A 23,357-nucleotide genomic window follows, 5' to 3' on the forward strand; every position below is an offset into this window, starting at 1 on the left:
GTGTACTAATCCGCCTCTTAATGGCAGTCTACATAACATTTCCATGATGTGTTTGGGGATGCTTTAAATGTACTAGAAAGCACACACACATGTGCACAGACACACAGACAGACAAACACACAGAAAGACACACTTTTATTTGTTACTTGTATTTCTCCTGTGTTTTTGTTCACCTTATGTTATTTGTAGTGCTACATTGATATTGATTACTGCATTGTTGGGTTTGGAGCTTGCAAGAAAGGCATTTCACTGTACTTGTGCAGGTGACATTAAAACTAAAAACTTTCCTGCAGAGATCCAGTAATGTTATGTTAACAGAGGTTAATCTGTTACAAAAGCCTGGTGGAGAGTAGAGCAGAGACGGAAGCAGCAGAGCCTGTCCCGTGGAGAGTAGAGCTCTGGTAGAGCTCTGGTTCCTCTTTCCTGACATACTGCTCTGGTTCCTCTTTCCTGACTTACTGCTCTGGTTCCTCTTTCCTGACTTACTGCTCTGGGTCCTCTTTCCTGACTTACTGCTCTGGGTCCTCTTTCCTGACTTACTGCTCTGGTTCCTCTTTCCTGACTTACTGCTCTGGTTCCTCTTTCCTGACTTACTGCTCTGGTTCCCCATTCCTGACTTACTGCTCTGGTTCCCCATTCCTGACTTACTGCTCTGGTTCCCCATTCCTGACTTACTGCTCTGGTTCCTCTTTCCTGACTTACTGCTCTGGTTCCCCATTCCTGATTTACTGCTCTGGTTCCCCATTCCTGATTTACTGCTCTGGTTCCTCTTTCCTGACTTACTGCTCTGGTTCCTCTTTCCTGACTTACTGCTCTGGTTCCTCTTTCCTGACTTACTGCTCCACTGGTTCCTCTTTCCTGACTTACTGCTCCACTGGTTCCTCTTTCCTGACTTACTGCTCTGGTGCTTCTTTCCTGACTTACTGCTCAGCGCTCTAAGGCTGCATCCCAAATGGCACCCTATTCCCTATATAATGCCCTATGGGCCCAGTCCAATGTAGTGGACTATAAAGGGAATAGGGTGCTATTTGCGACGCAAACTAAGTGTTTCTGAAGGCAGCCGAACAGATGGAAAATATGACACCAAAGTCTAAACTCCATTCCATAGAACCCCCCCCCTGCATCCCCCCCATCCCACCCACCCACCCCTACTCCTTTTCTATTGGAGATACCAGGAAGAATGAGTTTTTATCCTCTTGGCTTTGGGATTCGATATAGATGCATACAGATGATACAGTATTAAGAGACTGAGTCAGATCCATGAGGACAGATGTAATACATTACTCACTCATTGTGACTCTCCCACTCTCTTTCTTTCTTTCTTTCTTTCTCTCTCTCTTTAAATATGAGTTTTACAGCAAAATATATTACATAGCAACATTTAATTTAAGATGTAGAGACTGTTTCTTTAAGGATCTTGCTACTTGCTTTATAAAGCCTCATCATCAGAAACATGAAATCTAGAAAAAATCCACCAGAGAAAAAGAGGCCTAACCCATATGCTATTCACTTCCTCAATTACATATTGTCTATCTTCTCAAGGAGTTTTGGACAACAACTATCAGAATGGGTTCTACTAGGCAGATGTTCCCATATCTCAACAATAGCAAAATTGGGGTTAAGTGCCTTGCTCAAGGGCACATTCACAGATTTTTGCAACTTGTCGGCTTGAGTATTGAAATCAAACTTTATTTGTCACATGCGCCGAATACAATAAGTGTAGACCTTACCGTGAAATGCTTACTTACAAGCCCAAAACCAACAGTGCAGTTCTAGAAGAGTTAAGAAAATATTTACCAAATAAACTAAAGTAAAAAATAATAAAAAGTAACACAATAACGAGGTTATATACAGGGGGTACCGGTACCGAGTCAGTGTGCAGGGGTACAGGTTAGTTGAGGTAATTTGTACATGTAGGTAGGGGTGAAGTGACTATGCATAGATGTCACTGTTGTCGTCAGCAAACTTAATGATGGTGTTGGAGTCGTATTTGGGCCCGCAGTCGTGGGTGAACAGGAAGTACAGGAGGGGACAAAGTACACACCCTTGAGGGGCCCCAGTGTTGAGGATCGGCGTGGCAAACGTGTTGTTGTCTACACTTACCACCTGGGGGCAGCCTGTCAGGAAGTCCAGGATCTAGTTGCAGAGGGAGGTGTTTAGTCCCAGGGTCCTTAGCTTAGTGATGAGCTTCATGGGCACTACGGTGTTGAACACTGAGCTGTGGTCAATGAAAAGCATTCTCACATAGGTGTTCCTTTTGTCCAGGTGGAAAGGGCAGTGTGGAATGTGATTTGAGATTGTGTCATCAGTGGATCTGTTGGGGCGGTGTGCAAATTGGAGTGGGTCTAGGGTATCTGGGAGGATGCTGTTGATGCCATGACCAGCCTTTCAAAGCACTTCATGGCTACCGACGTGAGTGCTACGGGGCGGTAATCATTTAGGCAGCTTCCTTGGGCCAGGGGCTATGGTGGTCTGCTTGAAACATGTAGGTATTACAGACACTTGCCAGGTGGTCCGCGCATGCTTTGAGTACACATCCTGGTAATCCATCTGGGCCCGCGGCTTTGTGTATGTTGATCTGTTTAAAGGTCTTGATCATATCGGCTCCTGAGAGCGTTATCACACAGTCAACAGCTGGTGCTCTCGCACATGCTTCAATGTTGCCTGCCTCGAAGCGAGCATGAAAGGCATTTCGCTCGTCTGGTAGGCTTGCATCACTCGGCAGCTCGCGTCTGGGTTTCCCTTTGCAGTACGTAATAGTTTTCAAGCCCTGCCACATCTTTCGAGTGTCAGAGCTGGTGTAGTAGCATTCAATCTTAATCCTGTATTGACGCTTTGTTTGTTTGATGGTTCGTCTGAGGGCATAGGGGGATTTCTTATAGGCGTCCGGATTAGTGTCCCGCTCCTTGAAAGCAGCAGCTCTAGCTTTTAGCTTGAATGCGGATGTTGCCTGTAATCCATGGCTTCTGGTTGGGAAATGTACATACAGTCACTGTGAGGACGACGCCGCCGATGCACTTATTGATTAAGACGATGACTGAGGTGGTATACTCCTCAATGCCATTGGATGAATCCCGGAACATATTCCAGTCTGTGCTAGCATAACAGTCCTGTAGCGTAGCATCCGCTATTTAGTTTTAGCTTGAAAGCAGGAATCAGGAGGATAGAATTATGGTCAGATTTGCCAAATGGATGGTGGGGGAGAGCTTTGTATGCATCTATGCGTGTGAAGTAAAGGTGGTCTAGAGGTTTTTTTCCTCTGGTTGCTCATGTGACATCCTGGTAAAATTTGGTAAAACTGATTTAAGTTTGCCTGCATTAAAGTCCCCGGCCATTAGGAGCGCCACTTCTGGGTGAGCATTTTCTTGTTTGCTTATGGCCTTATAGAGTTGGTTGAGTGTGGTCTTAGTGCCAGCATCTTTCTGTGGTGGTAAATAGATGGCTACAAAAAATGGTAGATAGTGTGGTCTACAGCTTATAAGGTACTCTACCTCAGGTGAGCAATACTTTGAGTCTTCTTTAATATTAGACATTACGCACCAGCTGTTATTGACAAAAAGACACACACCCCCACCAGTCTTACCAGACGTAGCTTCTCTGTTCTGCCAGTGCATGGAAAATTCCCGCCAGCTCTATATTATCCGTGTCGTCATTCAGCCACGACTCAGTTAAATATAAGATATTATAGTTCGCAATCGTAGGTCATTCATTTTATTTTCCAATGATTGCAAGTAGAATGGATGGCAGTGGGAGTTGACTTGCTCGCCTACGGATTCTCAGAAGGCAGCCTGATCTGTGGCCTCTTTTCCGCCGTCTTTTCTTCACGCAAATGACGGGGATCTGGGCCTGTTCCTGGGAGAGCAGTATATCCTTCTCGTCAGACATGTTCAAGGAAAAAACTTTTTCTAGTTAGTGGTGATGTTCTTAGGTCCAAAAGTTATTTTCTGTCATAAGACGGTAGCAGCAACATTATGTATAAAATACACTGCTCAAAAAAATAAAGGGAACACTAAGATAACACATCCTAGATCTGAATGAATGAAATATTCTTATTAAATACTTTTTTCTTTACATAGTTGAATGTGCTGACAACAAAATCACACAAATTATCAATGGAAATGAAATTTATCAACCCATGGAGGTCCAACTTTGATGTAATGTCCTTAAAACAAGTCAAAATGAGGCTCAGTAGTGTGTGTGGCCTCCACGTGCCTGTATGACCTCCCTACAACGCCTGGGCATGCTCCTGATGAGGTGGCGGATGGTCTCCTGAAGGATCTCCTCCCAGACCTGGACTAAAGCATCCGCCCAACTCCTGGACAGTCTGTGGTGCAACGTGGCGTTGGTGGATGGAGCGAGACATGATGTCCCAGATGTGCTCAATTGGATTCAGGTCTGGGGAACGGACGGGCCAGTCCATAGCATCAATGCCTTCCTCTTGCAGGAACTGCTGACAGACTCCAGCCACATGAGGTCTAGCATTGTCTTGCATTAGGAGGAACCCAGGGCCAACCGCACCAGCATATGGTCTCACAAGGGGTCTGAGGATCTCATCTCGGTACCTAATGGCAGTCAGGCTACCTCTGGCGAGCACATGGAGGGCTGTGCGGTCCCCCAAAGAAATGCCACCCCACACCATGACTGACCCACCGCCAAACTGGTCATGCTGGAGGATGTTGCAGGCAGCAGAACGTTCTCCACGGCGTCTCCAGACTCTGTCACATCTGTCACATGTGCTCAGTGTGAACCTGCTTTCATCTGTGAAGAGCACAGGGCGTCAGTGGCAAATTTGCCAATCTTGGTGTTCTCTGGCAAATGCCAAACGTCCTGCACGGTGTTGGGCTGTAAGCACAACCCCCACCTGTGGACGTCGGGCCCTCATACCACCCTCATGGAGTCTGTTTCTGACTGTTTGAGCAGACACATGCACATTTGTGGCCTGCTGGAGGTGATTTTGCAGGGCTCTGGCAGTGCTCCTCCTGCTCCTCCTTGCACAAAGGCGGAGGTAGCGGTCCTGCTGCTGGGTTGTTGCCCTCCTACGGCTTCCTCCACTTCTCCTGATGTACTGGCCTGTCTCCTGGTAGCGCCTCCATGCTCTGGACACTACGCTGACAGACACAGCAAACCTTCTTGCCACAGCTCGCATTAATGTGCCATCCTGGATGAGCTGCACTACCTGAGCCACTTGTGTGGGTTTTAGACTCCGTCTCATGCTACCACTAGAGTGAAAGCACCGCCAGCATTCAAAAGTGACCAAAACATCAGCCAGGAAGCATAGGAACTGAGAAGTGGTCTGTGGTCACCACCTGCAGAACCACTCCTTTATTGGGGGTGTCTTGCTAATTGCCTATAATTTCCACCTGTTGTCTATTCCATTTGCACAACAGCATGTGAAATTTATTGTCAATCAGTGTTGCTTCCTATGTGGACAGTTTGATTTCACAGAAGTGTGATTGACTTGGGAGTTACATTGTGTTGTTTAAGTGTTCCCTTTATTTTTTTGAGCAGTGTATATAATGTGTATAAAATAAGTGAAAAAGTAAGTTACAAACAACACAAAAAAACTAAGAAAATAGCACAATTGGTTAGGGGCATGTAAAACGTCAGACATCCTCTTCGGCGCCATCTTAACCAGCGACCATTAGGATACTGCGCTCAAACCGCTAGGCTACCTGCCGCCCTATAGCTATGCAGGTCCATGACTTGAAGGGATGGAAATGTAGATAGGGAAACCTCTTGTTGTAAAATGACTAACAGTTTTCCCTCTTGAGTTTAGAGAATGGAAGCTAGGCCTATGTTTGATGAGTTTGCCTGTGTGGTGTTATTTCTCCCTACTAGGAGACGTGGTACTGGCCGGGAGACGTGAGGGCTGATGACGTGGTGATGAGCGGGGTCAGGTGCTCAGGAACGGAGATGACCTTGGCCCAATGCCTCCATCACGGGAAACATCTCCACTGCCCTCGAGGGGGAGGGCGCTTCGCTGCTGGAGTATCCTGCTCCGAGTGTAAGTCACTGATGATAACTACTGTCTGTAATTAAGGTTTAGATTCAATCAGATCAAGAGTTAACCGGCGATGGCAGACACCCGCATAGCGGATGTTTTGGCGGTGTCTGAGGTAGAACCGAATTGGAGCCGTAAAATTGGCGAGAAGTTGCTCTTGTGATCATTGTCACGAAGCCACACCCGGCCCACTCGCGTTAGAAGTTCAAAACAAGAAAGTGTAGGCTATATAGAAATAATGATGCTAAAATTTAAAATCATTAAACAAAATAATGAGGGTTTCTATCAGCCTAATCAAGGTGTAGATTACATCTCACATTCCAGTGTCCAACTTGTAAACAAGGCTGCATGGGATTTCTGTTAATGCAACTCCATGCAGCAAATGGCAATGTCCACTTTTGGTATAATGCCAGGAGCCACTTATGGATTTGGCAGTTCTACCTCCGACACGTCAAAACAACCGCTATGCGGATGTCGACCAAAGCAGATCTGATTGAATAGAGCCCTAAGACCCTGAAAACTCTTGACCAACCCTCAACCCTAATACTCAAGGCACCACTGCAGGCACACAACACATACAACCTCTGCAATGGTTAGATAAGTAATGATGAACAATCAAATCACCATTCCACATCACTGTGTCGTGCCTAAGAACAGCCCTTAGCCGTGGTATATACCACACTCCCTCAGGCCTTATTGCTTAAATATATTCCACTCATTATCTGAATTTCATTGATACACTAAGCTGATGAATTTCAAGCAGAGACAGGCGATAGTGTATCAGTTGACTTGTCACGTAGAAAAGGTGATCTTGTACAATGTTGCATGGGGCAGAATGGCATACAACACTGTGCTTCATTTTTACACTAGCCAACAACTTGACAATATCCCTATTTCTGATGATTTATCCTACTTATGTACTGTATAAGGATAATGAAACCTTAAGACTGACATGTTTCTCAACATGCTCACAACCTGACATTGGATACAAATGTGTATCTTGTATTTTTTGCTATTAGATTAAATGGTAGTTAAAACCTGTTAAGCCTCCCCCCTACTTTTTCGGAAATTCTGTTAAAAATCGCGCAACATTTTGGCGTCCTGCTACTCAGGCCAGGAATATAGTATATGCATATGATTAGTATGTGTGGATAGAAAACACTCAGACGTTTCCAAAACTGTTTAAATCACGGCTGTGACTATAACAGAACGTCTGTTTCATCGAAAAGCGCAGGCAAATCTGATCACTGGAGATGGAAAAAAATATCCATGCGCCACTTCAACCCATTGTTAAAGGTGAACCGTATTAAATGAGGCCGAGCTTGCAGTACCTACAGCTTCCACAGGATGTATAGAGTCTTCTCATTTGATTCTGATTTGATTCTTGGTAGAACCGACCAAAGGGAACCGATTCCCTCCGACCACCAACTTGAGGCATTGTCTCTGTGTTTTTCCAGACATTTTTTCCACCACGACCAGCTATCGAATTTACATCGCCTCCTGATGATTTTTATAGCTTATTAACGTGTAGTAATACCTAAAGTTGCATTAGAAAGGTATTTCGAAATGTTTTGTGAAAGTTTATCGTCGACTTTTTAACTTTTAAAAAATGACGTTACGTTATGAAACGCTATTTTTTCCGTTTATCACACAGTCTTCATAGATCGATATCTAGGCTATATATGGACCGATTTAATCCAAAAAAGACCCAGTATTGATTATGGGACATCAAGGTGTGCCAAGAAAGAAGATGGTCAAAGGTAATGAATGTTTTATATTTTATTGTGCGGTTTGTGTAGCGCCGACTATGCTAATTCTTTTGTTTACATCCCCTATGGGTCTTTTGGGGTGTTGCATGCTATCAGATAATAGCTTCTCATGCTTTCGCCGAAAAGCATTTTAAAAATCTGACTCGGTGGCTAGATTCACAACGACTGTAGCTTTATTTCAATACCAAGCATGTGTATTTTAATGAACGTTTGCGTTTTAACTAATACTATTAGCGTGTAGCGTAGCGCATTTGCATTTCCAGAGCTCTAGGTGGGACGTCTGCGTCTCAAGTAGGATCAAGAGGTTAAAATGACTAAATGGTGTATTAGTGACAACACTAAACGTTCTCATTGTATTTCATGCAACTTTTTTTTATTTTTCATGAATTTACTCCAGGGTGAAAGATGTGTGAAACCCCAATGAATGAACAATTAAATGTTCTTAAAGATAAGGGAATTACAAGTGTTGTCAGTTATATACCACTTACATCTGAACAATGTACCAAAGTGATTGAAAATAAAAATAAACTAACGACCTCTCCCGCCCTGGCATGCAGCGGCCCCAGACTTGGTTCTCAACGCTCAGGTGGTGGAACACACCACATACCTGGAGGACCGGCCAATGTACATACTGCAGTGTGCCAACGAGGAGCACTGTCTGTCCAGCAGCGCTGCCACCGCCACACCCTCCTCCTACCGTCGCCTGATGCGCTTCTCCTCCCAAATCCACAACAACGGACAGTCCGACTTCCGCCCCAGGGCTGCACACAACTCCTGGGTCTGGCACGACTGCCACAGGTAAAGTGGAGGATGAATTCTTTGGTCCTTCAGTTTAGTAATTTAGTTAAGTAGTGGAAGCTATGATAAAGGGGGCTGGACAATAGCATGCAAACAAGCATCATGAGCAGGAACTCTTTGTGAGTGTTACATGAGTTGAGAACAATCACAGTGCTGGAATAAAAGTCCTCTGGAGGATGTCATTTTCGCAGTCTTATGAGATCATACATTTGTGTTCATCTTGAGGCAGTGCCTGCTGTGGTTGTACAGAGGCTCGTTATGATGATGAGGGTGGTGGTGATGAACATGATTGACTGTCTATCTCCCGGTCCAGACACTACCACAGCATGGAGGTGTTCACCCACTATGACCTGCTGAGCCTCAATGGCACCAAGGTAGCAGAGGGACACAAGGCCAGTTTCTGTCTGGAGGACACCCAATGTGAAGAGGGTAAAGAGCTTTAATGTGAAAGGGGTAAAAAGGCTTTGTGTAAAACAAGTGATTCATATCGCGACAAACCTCGAATACGTTCCTGCTCTAACACTCTTCACTGTTGTCTCCGACCTACAATAAGACTTCACTGTTGTCTCCGGAGATAACAGTGAAGTGTGTTACTGTAGGTCGGAGACAAGTGTGAAGAGCGTTAGATCAGAGACAACAGTGAAGAGTGTTACTGTAGGTCAATCTAACGCTATTCACTGTTCTCTCTGGCCGGGCAGGTACTGAGAAGAGGTACGAGTGTGCTAACTTCGGACAGCAGGGCATCACTGTTGGCTGCTGGGATACGTACAGACACGACATTGACTGTCAGTGGATAGACGTGACAGACGTCGTGCCAGGAGACTACATCTTCCAGGTGAGAATCTTAATTGATTTTTTATTCTTTCAAAACTTTTGTTCCCCCCCCATACCCCCCAGTTTTAATTTAAAATAACAATTATATTACAATAGGCATGTGATTCTATACATCCAAATATGAAATAGGAGCAGGGTGCTTGTCTTACATGAGAATCTTATAATAAACTGGGAGTAGTTACAGTTCTTCTAATCACTTCTGGTTCCATGGGGATTACAGGAGTCAAGTCATTTAAAAGGAATTCACATTTAATCATTCAGCTTGTCACTTTCCCAGCGTTTTAATATTGTTACAATTTCACTAATAGTTGCTGCAAACACAGATGGCTATTTTGGTATTAGCAAGAGTATCTGGGTTATCTGATGACATCATAAATAAACTCAGCAAAAAAAGAAAATGTCCCTTTTCCAGGACCCCATCTTTCAAAGATAATTCTTAAAAATCCAAATAACCTCACGCATGTATATGTAAAGGGTTTAAACACTGTTTCCCATGCTTGTTCAATGAACCACAAATAATTAATGAACATGCACCTGTGGAACGGTCATTAAGACACTAACAGCTTAGGCAAATAAGGTCACATAAGGCAAATAAGATGGCGTAGCAGTGTAGACATGTTTTGTTTGTCCTCTCGTGTACTTTTGTATATATTTCAATTTTTTTCCCAATCGCTTTTTGATTTTTAATTCTAATATACCTTCCGGTAACCTGCCTCACCCAATGTGATACGGAATCGCTATTATTTTTTAACTTTAGAGCACTTTCATGAACCTCCAGAAGCTAACCAGCTAATTAGCTACAAGCTATTTAGTCATTGTTAGCCACTGCTAGAGTCTTTTACCTTCTGCACAGATACCAGCCCTGTTCTTAGCCTGGATATTACTCGCCAATCTACCAGTATCGGACTGTCTCTCAACAACAACGCCAGATTCCTGCCGTAATCCTTGGGCCACTACTTCTAATCTTCACAGCTAGCTTGCACCCTCCGTGGCACCCAGTACCGAAGCTGTCCCTGAGGCCCACCTCCCGGCCTACTCAGCTGTTCACCCGAACCCCACTCATACACGGCTAGAGCACAATACTTCACTGGATCCTTGCTGTAAACTCTGGACCTTGGCACCGGACCACTGCTGCTACCGATTGGCTATAGTGGCTAACGCCACTGCCACGAAGCTAGCACCAGTTAGCCGTGAGCCAGCGTCTGGTCTGCCGATGAATACTCCATCCGCTGTGCCTTCAACCGACCTCCGTCTGAGCAGACCCCCCCTACCACCCCCGGGCTACTAACTTTAAACGCTGTGTCGCCCGCTTGCAAGCGGCTTCCCTGTTCCATCTCCTGCTGCCCCCTGGACACTATGATCATTTGGCTACATAGCTGATGCCTGCTGGACTGTCCAGTAATCACGGTACTCCATTCCGTTTATTTATGTTTTGTCTGTCGGCCCCAGCTGCGAACTCAGGCTGTGTGTGTAGTTAATCCGACCCTCTCTGCCTAGTCATCGCAATTTTACCTGCTGTTGTTGTGTTAGCTGACTAGCTGTCACCTGTTGTTTTAGCTAGCTCTCCCAATCAAGACCTGCGATTACTTTATGCCTTGCTGTATGTCTCTATCAAATATCAATATGCCTTGTATACTGTTGTTCAGGTTAGTTATCATTGTTTTAGTTTACAATGGAGCCCCTAGTTCCACTCATTATACCTCTGATACCTCCTTTGTCCCACCTCCCACACATGCGGTGACTTCACCCATTATAACCAGCATGTCCAGAGATACAACCTCTCTTATCATCACCCAGTGCCTGGGCTTAACTCCGCTGTACCCGCACCCCACCATACCCCTGTCTGCACATTATGCCCTGAATATATTCTACCACGCCCATAAATCTGCTCCTTTTATTCCTTGTCCCCAACGCTCTAGGCGACCAGTTGATAGCCTTTAGCCGCACCCTCATCCTACTCCTGTGGAGGTAAACCCAGGCCCTGCATGTCCCCAGGCACCCTCATTTGTTGACTTCTGTGATCAAAAAAAGCCTTGGTTTCATGCATGTCAACATCAGAAGCCTCCTAAGTTTGTTTTACTCACTGCTTTAGCACACTCTGCCAACCCTGATGTCCTTGCCGTGTCTGAATCCTGGCTTAGGAAGGCCACCAAAAATTCTGAGATCTCCATACCCAACTATAACACTTTCCGTCAAGATAGAACTGCCAAAGGAGGAGGAGTTGCAATCTACTGCAGAGATAGCCTGCAAAGTTCTGTCATACTTTACAGGTCTATGCCCAAACAGTTTGAATTTCTAATTAAAAAAATTAATCTCTCTAGATATAAGTCAATCACTGTTGCCACCTGCTTCCGACCCCCCTCAGCTCCCAGCTGTGCCCTGGATACTATCTGTGAATTGATTGCCCCCCATATAGCTTCAGAGTTTGTTCTGTTAGGTGACCTAAACTGGGATATGCTTAACACCCCGGCAGTCCTACAATCTAAGCTAGATGCCCTCAATCTCACACAAATCATCAAGGAACCCACCAGGTACAACCCTAAATCCATAAAGATGGGCACCCTAATAGACATTATCCTGACCAACTTGCCCTCCAAATACACCTCTGCTGTCTTCAATCAGGATCTCAGCGATCACTGCCTCATTGCCTGTATCCGCTACGGGTCCGCGGTCAAACGACCACCCCTCATCACTGTCAAACGCTCCCTAAAACACTTCTGCGAGCAGGCCTTTCTAATCGACCTGGCCCAGGTATCCTGGAAGGATATTGACCTCATCCTGTCAGTTGAGGATGCCTGGTCATTCTTTAAAAGTAACTTCCTCACTATCTTAGACAAGCATGCTCCATTCAAAAAATGCAGAACTAAGAACAGATATAGTCCTTGGTTCACTCCAGACCTGACTGCCCTCGACCAGCACAACAACATTCTGTGGTGGACTGCAATAGCATTGAATAGTCCCCGCGATATGCAACTGTTCAGGGAAGTCAGGAACCAATACACGCAGTCAGTCAGGAAAGCAAAGGCCAGCTTTTTCAAGCAGAAATTTGCATCCTGTAGCTCTAACTCCAAAAGGTTCTGGGACACTGTAAAGTTCATGGAGAACAAGAGCACCTCCTCCCAGCTGCCCATGGCACTCCCCCCCGCAGCTATTCGACCAAGCGTCCCTTGCTTCTCCTCTACCCAAATCCAGATAGCAGATGTTCTAAAAGAGCTGCAAAACCTGGACCCATACAAATCAGCTGGGCTTGACAATCTGGACCCTCTATTTCTGAAACTGTCCGCCGCCATTGTCGCAACCCCTATTACCAGCCTGTTCAACCTCTCCTTCGTATCATCTGAGATTCCCAAGGATTGGAAAGCTGCCGCGGTCATCCCTCTCTTCAAAGTGAGACACACCCTGGACCCAAACTGTTACAGACCTATATCCATCCTGCCCTGCCTATCTAAGGTCTTCGAAAGCCAAGTCCGGTTTCCGAGCCGGTCACGGGTGCACCTCAGCCATGCTCAAGGTACTAATAACCGCCATCGATAAAAGACAGTACTGTGCAGCAGTCTTCATCGACCTGGCAAAGGCTTTCGACTCTGTCAATCGCCATATTCTTATTGGCAGACTCAGTAGCCTCGGTTTTTCTAATGACTGCCTTGCCTGGTTCACCAACTACTTTGCAGACAGAGTTCAGTGTGTAAAATTGGAGGGCATGTTGTCCGGTCCTCTGGCAGACTCTATGGGGGTACCACAGGGTTTAATTCTCGGGCCGACTCTTTTCTCTGTATATATCAATGATGTTGCTCTTGCTGCGGGCGATTCCCTGATCCACCTCTACGCAGACGACACCATTCTGTATACTTCTGGCCCTTCCTTGGACACTGTGCTATCTAACCTCCAAATGAGCTTCAATGCCATACAACACTCCTTAAGTGGCCTCCACCTGCTCTTAAACGCTAGTAAAACCAAATGCATGCTTTTCAACCGTTCGCTGCCTGCACCCGCATGCCCGACTAGCATCACCACCCTGGATGGTCGACTAGCATCACCACCATGGATGGTTCCGACCTAGAATATGTGGACATCTATAAGTACCTAGGTGTCTGGCTAGACTGTAAACTCTCCTTTAAGACTCATATCAAACATCTCCAATCCAAAATCAAATCTAGAGTCGGCTTTCTATTTCGCAACAAAGCCTCCTTCACACACACCACCAAACTTACCCTAGTAAAACTGACTATCCTACCGATCCTCGACTTTGGCGATGTCATCTACAAAATAGCTTCCAATACTCAGGCAGTTAAACCACTGTTCCTAGGCCGTCATTGAAAATAAGAATTTGTTCTTAACTGACTTGCCTAGTAAAATAAAAGGTCAAATAAAATTGAAAAAAAAACTCTACTCAGCAAACTGGATGCAGTTTATCACAGTGCCATCCGTTTTGTTACTAAAGCACCTTATACCACCCACCACTGCGACCTGTATGCTCTAGTCGGCTGGCCCTCGCTACATATTCGTCGCCAGACCCACTGGCTCCAGGTCATCTACAAGTCTATGCTAGGTAAAGCTCCGTCTTATCTCAGTTCACTGGTCACGATGGCAACACCCACCCGTAGCACGTGCTCCAGCAGGTGTATCTCACTGATCATCCCTAAAGCCAAAACCTCATTTGGCCACCTTTCCTTCCAGTTCTCTGCTGCCTGCAACTGGAACGAATTGCAAAAATCTCTGAAGTTGGAGACTTTTATCTCCCTCACCAACTTTAAACATCTGCTATCTGAGCAGCTAACCGATCGCTGCAGCTGTACATAGTCCATCGGTATATAGCCCACCCAATTTACCTACCTCATCCCCATACTGTTTTTATTTGATTTGACTTTCTGCTCTTTTGCACACACCAGTATCTCTACCTGCACATGACCATCTGATCATTTAGCACTCGTGTTAATCTGCTAAATTGTAATTATCCACTGCTATGGCCTATCTCCTCATGCCTTTTGCACACAATGTATATAGATTATTTTTTCTCTACCGTGTTATTGACTTGTTTATTGTTTACTCCATGTGTAACTCTGTGTTGTCTGTTCACACTGCTATGCTTTATCTTGGCCAGGTCGCAGTTGCAAATGAGAACTTGTTCTCAACTAGCCTACCTGGTTAAATAAAAGGTGAAATAAATAAAATAAAAAGTTATGAAAACTCAAGACACTAAAAGAGGTTTTTCTACTGACTCTGAAAAACACCTAAATAAAGATGCCCAGGGTCCCTGCTCATCTGCGTGAACGTGCCTTAGGCATGCTGCAAGGATGCATGAGGACTGCAGATGTGGCCAGGGTAATAAATTGCAATGTCCGTACTGTGAGACGCCTAAGACAGAGCTACAGGGAGACCGGACAGACAGCTGATCATCCTCGCAGTGGCAGACCACGTATAACAACACCTGCACAGGATCAGTACATCCGAACATCACACCTGCGGGACAGGTACAGCATGGCAACAACAACTGCCCGAGTTACACCAGGAACGCATAATCCCTCCATCAGTGCTCAGACTGTCCGCAATAGGCTGAGAGAGGCTGGACTGAGGGCTTGTAGGCCTGTTGTAAGGCAGGTCCTCACCAGACATCACTGGCAACAACATCGCCTATGAGCACAAACCCACCGTCGCTGGATCAGACAGGACTGGCAAAAAGTGCTCTTCACTGACGAGTCACGGTTTTGTCTCACAAGGGGTGATGGTCGGATTCGCGTTTATTGTCTAAGGAATGAGCGTTACACCGAGGCCTGTACTATGGAACGGTATCGATTTGGAGGTGGCGGGTCCATCATGGTCTGGGACGTTGTGTCACAGCATCATTGGACTGAGCTTGTTGTCATTGCAGGCAATCTCAACGCTGTGCGTTACAGGGAAGACATCCTCCTCCCTCATGTGGTACCCTTCCATGACCCTCCAGCATGACAATGCCACCAGCCACCCCCCCCAAGAACTGTCCAGGAACTTGCAGGTGCCTTGGTGGATGAGTGGGGTATCTCACAGCAAAAACAGGCAAACCCCCCCCCCCTTTGTTCAGGGACACATTATTCCATTTCTGTTAGTCACGTCTGTGGAACTTGTTCAGTTTATGTCTCAGTTGTTGAATCTTATGTTCATACAAATATTTACACGTTAAGTTTGCTGAAAAGAAACACTTGACAGTGAGAGGACGTTTCTTTTTTTGCTGAGTTTATGTTGTCTCTCCCCAGGTTGTAATCAACCCCAACTATGAGGTGGCAGAGTCCGACTACACCAACAACATTATGAAGTGCAGGTGTCGATACGATGGCCACCTGATATGGACGTACAACTGTCATATAGGTGAGAGACGATGACAACAGTGGCGATTACTGGCTACATCAGTATTGAATGCGATGGACACAATGAATTTTTCATGTTCAAAGACCTTTTTTCTATGGATAACAAATGACCACATTCCAAAGAAGCTTACATTAATTTAGTAAATAAATTGGTGAAAAGGCATTCGCAAAATTCTAAAACATTTTAATGAGACAATATACTGATAATACTAACATATTCACAAGGGATGGTCCCCAAACACGTGTGCTTTAAGGTTAGTCTTACAAACTGGAGAGACAGATTTCTAATTTCCTCTGCTGGATCGTAATGTTGGCCATTACAATAGTCAGTAAAAATAAATATATATACACACAGTCAATAGTTGACACACCTACTCATTCCAGGGTTTTTCTTTATTTTTAGTATTTTCTACAATGTAGAATAACAGTGAAGACATCAAAACTATGAAATTACACATATGGAATCATGTAGTAACCAAAACTGTGTTATATTTGAGATTCTTCAAAGTAGCCACCCTTTGCCTTGATGACAGCTTTGCACACTCTTGGCATTATTATCCCAAGCAGCTTCATGAGGTAGTTAGCTGGAATGCATTTAAATTAACAGCTTTTATTTGTTAAAAGCTAATTTGTGGAATTTCTTTCCTTAATGCATTTAAGCCAATAATTTCTGTTGTGACAAGGTAGGGGTGGTGTACAGAAGATAGCCCATATTATGGCAGGAACAGCTCAAATAAGCACAGAGAAACGACAGTCCATTACTTTAAGACATGAAGGTCAGTCAATCTGAAACATTTCAAGAACTTCAAGTGCAGTGGCAAAAACCATCAGGCACTATGATTAAACTGGCTCTCATGAGGACCGCCACATGAAAGGAAGACCCAGAGTTACCTCTGCTGTAGAGGATAAGTTCTTTAGAGTTAACTGCACCTCAGATTGCAGCCCAAATAAATGCTTCAGAGTTCAAGTAACAGACACATCAACTGTTCAGAGGAGACTGCGTGAATCAGGCCTTCATGGTCGAATTGCTGCAAAGAAACCACACCAATAAGAATAGACCTGCTTGGTCAAAGAAACATGGAAATCTGTCCTTTGTTCTGATGAGTTCAAATTTGCGATTTCTGGTTCCAACTGCCATGTCTTTGTGAGACAGAGTAGGTGAATGGATAATCTTCACATGTGTGGTTCCCAACATGATGCATGGAGGAGGTGTGGTGGTGCTTTGCTGGTGACACTGTCAGTGATTTATTTATAATTCAAGGCACACTTAACCAGCATGGCTACCACAGCATTCTGCAGCGATACACCATCCCATATGGTTTGCGCTTAGTGGGACTATCATTTGTTTTTCAACAAGACAATGACACAACACACCTCCAGGCTGTGTAAGGGCTATTTGACCAAGAAGGACAGTGATGGAGTGCTGCATCAGATGACCTGGCCTCCACAATCACCCGACCTCAACCCAATTGAGATGGTGTGGACCGCAGAGTGAAAGACAAGCAGACAACAAGTGCTCAGCATATCTGGGAACTCCTTCAAGACTGTTGGAAAAGCATTCCAGGTGATGCTGGTTGAGAGTATGCAAAGCTGTCATCTAAGAGTGGCTACTTTGAAGAACCTCAAATATAAAATACATTTTTATGTAACTTTTTGGTTACTACATGATTCCATATGTGTTATTTCAGTTTTGACTTCACTATTATTATTATTATACAATGTAGAAAATAGTAAAAATAAAGAAAAACCCTTGAATGAGTAGGTGGGGCCAAACTTTTGACTGGTACTGTATACCATAAAAAACAATGGCATATAACAGAACTCTATATAATAATTGCATTCTATTTTATTTAAATCCCCTGGAAAAATGCTTATAAACATAAACAAGTAACATTTTATCATTCAGCCTGAATGTTTCAGAAAATGTTTGAGTGAGTTTTTAGCATTAGAAATCAACCATTTTATTAATTGCTCAACATGGCGACCCTGAATAGTTTTGTCGAGTTGTAATTGCATCGGCGGACATTTTTTTCTTTCCGTTTTCCTTTTGCTACGCAAGTATGCAATGTATAAATTAGGCTTAATTAAACAATAAGCCTCGAGGGGGTGTGGTATGGTATATGGCCAATATACCACAGCTGAGGACTGTTCATAAGCATGAGGCAACACGGAGTGCCTGGATACAGCCGTTAGCCGTGGTATATTGGCCATATACCACAAGCTCCAGAGGTGCCTTATTGCTATTATAAACTGGTTACCAACGTAATTAGAACAGTAAAAGTAAATGTTTTGTCATACCCGTGGTATACGGTCTGATATACCACAGCTTTCAGCCATCCAGCATTCAGGGCTCAAACCATCCAGTTTATAATAGGAATTATACAACCCATGTATCATCAACTGTATCCATCTATGTATGGACGCAACCAGGGTAAGCTAAAATGATCTGTTAAGTGTTTGGGTTATAACAAATTACGAAGTTAAAATACAGTAAGACTTGTCGACACCCCAAACCGCACAGTAACACAACGCCCCATTCCCTTTGAAACTGGTGCCTGATTCACACTACAGGACCAAAAGGAGCCAACCCGAGCTGTACTGGGTCAGCCTTATTACACGTCCACCCACCATAGTTGTTGGGACCATGATAGAAATTACAATGTGAAAAGAAAATATCCACGCCTGCATAGTATGGTTTGGGTCAGCCCTATAGTGTTAATCACACACTTGAGTGCTACACTAGCATCAACAAATGGGAAATTGAAGAGGAACAAGTCATAGAACAGCAATGGTCTGCCAGTTATTTAAGTAGCAAGGACATCTGTAGTCGTGTAGCCAAGTTGTAGCCTGACATTCCTGTAAAAGATCATGAAAACAATCAGTTCAAAGAGAAAGAAGGCTTGAAGACTTCAGTGAGTGAATTATATATATTTTTTCAATTGTGCTATCAAACTGTGGCCACTATTGAATGAGTGCAGTTCTTCATGTGTCCCATTCGTCTCTCCTCTTCAGGTGGCTCAGTGAGTTCTGAGTCAGAGGAATCCTCTTTCCCTGGCCTCTTGAATAACCAGCTGGGACACAGGTAGTGTGGATGGACTCAATAGAAAGACTGGGAGGAACATTTTATTTCACGAAACTGATGAGAATGACCGGCAAGACTGTTGTGACATTATCAACCACTAGAGGGAGCGCTGTACTGTGTTCCCTCCCTATTGGTGCTGGATGAAAATGTAAAAGCCTTTCTCACCTCAATGCCAACATTTGATGTAAGGACATTTCAGACAAAAAAAAAAAAACAGTTTTAAAGATCCAGCTTGAAGAAGCATCTGTCTTTACTGATCTCACTCATTTCCTTAGCACCAGCACTCCGCTGTACATGTTATCAAATCAGTCATATATGCATCTAACCTTTCTGGTCCACCATAAGGAGAGAAAAATACATGTTTTTGACACCTGCAGCACTTCGATACAGTTTTACTTTTTTTTTTTCAAAAAGTGTTGAGACGGAATTTATGCAACTATGAAGTAGGTGGGAAAGTAGCAGAAGTCTTGCCTCTATTGGGAATATTTTTTTTTTTTTACTGATGAAATAAATGAGGAATCATTTGTCAATTTAGTGCAGTTTCATGCCAGTCTGTGACAATGTGGTAGCAAGCCATTGTAAATATTAATAGGAAGAACCCATGTCTTCCTGTACAGTATTCACTAAGGATAAGGCAATATTATTACAACCATACAGCTGCCACTTTGTTTTTGATGATCAAAACTGGATTTGTTTGTCTCTAACGATATTTAAAACCTTTTATCTTAAGATCCTAAGATAAATATACATTTTAGTCTTAGCATCTTTCGCTCAGTTTAGTACATTTTATTAAATTATTACTGTCTGGGGACTCTAAAATTGGTTTGTTTTCTCATTTGTATAACGTCATGAATGACATGTGAACATTCATCTTTGCATCATTTTGTCCTGTTTGTGATACAGCAACTACATAGCCCTTCATTTGACAAAGGTACTCTTTACTAGATGGGTGATTGTCCTGTACGGTTGAATATGGAAAAGCATTTTGTGCTTGCATGTTTTCTGCAATAAACAATAATGAAACAAGCAAACCATGACGTCCTTGTATTGATTTCTTAAACTGAGACTCTGCACTATGCAGTGATCACAAGCACCAACGTGAACTAAAGACATTGCAGAGTGAGGCCCGGTAGTTTAGTCATCCCAATACTGTGGTTTACTTTGTATCTCTTGAGTCTGCGGTCAGAAACGTTGTGAGGGCATTCCACCTCTCTGCACTCCCAGGGCTCTGGATACCATTCTGCGGGCCACCGCTGAGTCTGTCCGTGGCCTCTCCTTCACCGGCTGGATAAACTCTGGGAAATACAGAATCATTTTATATTATAGTATGGAATAAAGAGATAACATGCAAATAGTATGGTACCACCAAGTTATAGTTACTTACAATGAACACATTATTTACCCAAATAGAAGATACCACTTCATTTAAATATTTTTTTGTTAGTGCTACTGTATGGAGGTAACAAGGACAATACCAGCACGTCTTATGGCTTTCCCTTTGGCCTTCTTGCTCCCGTCAGACAGAGTGCACGTCTTTAGGAGAGGGTGCCGAATGGAAAGTGCATGGAGGGCTAAACACAAACACAGGGTTGAATCGAACAAGAAAGAACACCAACTTCTCCTCACCTAAGGCCAGTAGGTCACACAACCAACTCCAATTTCCAATGTGCCAAAAGAAACTCCTGACTCATCTTGGACTTAAATATCCCTCAAAATATGAAAAAATAGATATACTCAAAAACCATACCTGCAGATTGACTGGAGAACACGCCCAGGGCGTGAGTGTTGTCCACCCACTTAATCTTCATGCCTTCGTCGCTGGAAGACAGAGACAAGACTGGGAGAGTTAGACAGCCCTTATGAGTGTGCTGTGGGCTTTAATGAGAGGCATGGGGAGGCTTTCACCTGTGCTGTGGGGCAAAGTTTCCCCTAGGTACAGATTTACGATCAGCTTCCCCTCCCCAATCCTAACCATCAGTTGGATTTAAAAAAAAAAACTGATCCAAGATCAGCGTCTCGGGGAAACATCACCCTACTCTTGAGGCTTTTACCTGTAGTCTGCAAAGGCATCCAGCAGGTCGCCTGTTTTGAACATGGCCGGGAAGTCGTAGATCTCGATGACGTGGCCAAATTCGTCCTGGTTGATCCACACGTTTTCGAAACAAGAGTAGTCGTTGTGGGCGTGTTCGATGGCTACGTCAGTCTCTGTCAAGTGGGCCTTGATCTGACGAGAAATTCAGCCAGTTATTGAGAAATAGCAACCTATCCCAAATAAGTGTTTCTCATTAATCCTTTTACATATACAAAATGTGAAATATAGCTTATACATTATCTGTGGACACCCCCCACCCCAGTGTAACACCCCATTCCCTTTAAAACAGATGCCTGATTCACACTATAGAACCAAAAGGCTAGCCTACACCTAAAACTATATAGTCTATTTAACTTGAGGACAATCCATAATGTCACGGTCATTTTTGTACCATTTTCAAACGGATTTACAAAACCAAAAATGTTAAATCTCATAACTGAAGTCTTTTGAAGAAATGAACAGAAATTATATAATCCCAATAGATGAACCCCGCCAGTCCATTGTCATGGAATTAGTCTGGACTTCACCACACTGTACCTCTTGGCTAAAATCAACAGCATCGCTAGTAGCATCCTTGGCTGGTGTTGTATGAGAGGCATGGTGTTGGTGGGAGGTCACGTTGCTACTGCCCACAGACGACTCCTCCGTCAGCACCTCCTCCGCTACATGTTCCTCCTCCTCCTGGGCTTCCCTAGTCTGGTGCTCCAGGGTCAGGGCCATGAAGTAGGACACAGTCTGGCCCCAGGCGGGGGGGTGGGGGCAGGGCTCCTCTGCTGAGAAGCGAATGAAGTCGTCCTCCTGCCCAGCGCTAGTGGTATTAAAAGGCACACTGTCCTGGTTGGTGTTGGCCTGCGTTTCTGACAGCGTTCCCTCTGTGGTGTCTGAGGAGCAGCAGGAGCAGGACTCTGAGGTGGAGGTGCATCCCGAGGAGGTGAAGCTGAGAGTGTGCAGAGGCAGGTCAAGGTCCACCCCTGCTGGTGGTCCGTGGAGATTACTGCCACTGTCCCGTTGCCTGTCCCTAGCCGCCCTTGGGACGTAGATGGCCTTGTCAGGGCGTTTGGCATTACCTCCGCTCCGCTGGGCCAGTGGTCTGGGCTGGAGGTCCATTCTGCTGCTCTGCATCCCCATACCTCTCCTAGGAGCCTCATTGTAGAAACTGTCTGTGTTGCTTTCATCCCCCAGATCCAGCCTGGCACAGATAACACACTATACTAAAGTCACCATGTAACGCTGTGAAATAAATGGGCAATAATTCACATTAAGATTCCCCTATACCATGTAGTTACTTTAGAACTACTTTGGCAGCCAGACTTGGATCAATTTAATGTAGTGTGACCTGATAATATGGCATATGAATTTACCAGCTGTTTATCCAGGAAGTCCCATCGAGGTCAGAAGACTTATTTAACAAGATAGAACTCAATTTAAGACCTTGTGTGTGCTCTACCTGAGGTGCGAGTAGCAGACAACTACTCTGCGGCTCCAGCCCTCCCCCACGGAGAAGGTGGCGAGGTTACGGTGGTTCTCAGTGGTTTTGTGAATCAGGTAGCGAAGTCTGCTTGATAGAGGGGGGAAGAGTAGGGCACTGGGGAGGGAGGGGACAACACTCAAGCCAAAGCTTATTTAGGGTGACATCCAAGATGTGACTTTGCTGACATCAACTCAGTTAGACTTTGATCACCTGTAGGTACATTATGATCTGTGACACCTAGCTAAATGCAATTAATACACATTTACGTGAAATGGCGTTGACAGGGAATGTGTCCCACCAAAAAAATGGACAAGCCCTCAACTTATGTTTGTGACAGAATGCAGGAAATGGCAGCTTACCTTTTCTGTTTCTCTCTCTGTAGGTAAGCATCCAGTTCGTGCAGGACTGTGTGAACAAATTCATTTTCTTGCTTGGGAAGATAACAGCCATCAAAACAAGGAAACGCCAGGGTAGCGATGTTGGCACTTTGTAGCTGCAAAATAATAGTCTTTCATGATCAACGGTGGTGAGGCAGTTGACTCAGTGCGACAACCGTTTATATATATACACCTCAGTGTGGTTACAAAAACCCAATCCTACATCTAGCAAGCACTTTAAGACAACATTTCCAGACTTACGTTAAATTCGCTATCAGCTAAATCCCACATTTACAGGGGACGGTAGCTTTGTCCAATATTATATCCACTGCACTGCCCATAGCAGGGTTCCCCATCCCGGTTCATTTTTTAAACCTTTATTTAACTGGGCAAGTCAGTTAATAACAAATTCTTATTTTCAATGAGGGCATATGAACAGTGGGTTAACTGCCTGTTCAGGGCCAGAACGACAGATTCGTACCTTGTCAGTAACCTTTCGGTTACTAGTCCAACGCTCTAACTACCATGGAGCGCTACCCTCCTGTAGGTTTTCCAGTTGTTACTGACCTGATTAATTTCATAAACCAGCTAA

At 44.4% G+C, this 23,357-nt stretch overlaps 2 protein-coding genes across 4 annotated transcripts in view; one reads left to right on the forward strand and one right to left on the reverse strand.

The window, feature by feature from the left end:
* LOC112254781 (lysyl oxidase homolog 2A) overlaps positions 1-19,058 on the forward strand; it is a 72,382-nt gene extending 53,324 nt beyond the window's left edge. Inside the window, exons 9-14 of the mRNA XM_024427624.2 lie at positions 5,839-6,004; positions 8,328-8,568; positions 8,882-8,997; positions 9,267-9,403; positions 15,633-15,744; positions 18,756-19,058. Coding sequence (XP_024283392.1) covers positions 5,839-6,004; positions 8,328-8,568; positions 8,882-8,997; positions 9,267-9,403; positions 15,633-15,744; positions 18,756-18,829 — 846 coding nt within the window. The 3' untranslated portion in view covers positions 18,830-19,058. The remainder of the gene's footprint in view (positions 1-5,838; positions 6,005-8,327; positions 8,569-8,881; positions 8,998-9,266; positions 9,404-15,632; positions 15,745-18,755) is intronic.
* r3hcc1 (R3H domain and coiled-coil containing 1) lies at positions 17,449-23,173 on the reverse strand. Of its 3 annotated transcripts, XM_024427626.2 has the most exons (9): positions 23,027-23,173; positions 22,748-22,881; positions 22,365-22,502; positions 21,455-22,106; positions 20,877-21,049; positions 20,573-20,643; positions 20,301-20,396; positions 19,986-20,120; positions 17,449-18,599 (listed from the first exon to the last, which is right to left on the reverse strand). In XM_024427626.2, the coding sequence occupies exons 1-8, from the start codon at positions 23,054-23,056 to the stop codon at positions 20,008-20,010; spliced, it is 1,407 nt and encodes a 468-aa protein (XP_024283394.1). In that variant the 5' UTR covers positions 23,057-23,173; the 3' UTR covers positions 17,449-18,599; positions 19,986-20,007. The 3 variants fall into 3 exon arrangements, with proteins under 3 accessions (XP_024283394.1, XP_024283393.1, XP_024283395.1); XM_024427625.2 differs by lacking the exon at positions 17,449-18,599 and having other exon boundaries at positions 19,277-20,120; positions 23,027-23,172; XM_024427627.2 differs by lacking the exons at positions 17,449-18,599; positions 22,748-22,881; positions 23,027-23,173 and having other exon boundaries at positions 19,277-20,120; positions 21,455-22,147; positions 22,365-22,452.
* Between the last annotated feature and the right edge of the window lie 184 nt (positions 23,174-23,357).

This window comes from Oncorhynchus tshawytscha, linkage group LG07 (genome assembly GCF_018296145.1).
Source record: "Oncorhynchus tshawytscha isolate Ot180627B linkage group LG07, Otsh_v2.0, whole genome shotgun sequence".
Taxonomy (NCBI): Eukaryota; Metazoa; Chordata; class Actinopteri; order Salmoniformes; family Salmonidae; genus Oncorhynchus; species Oncorhynchus tshawytscha.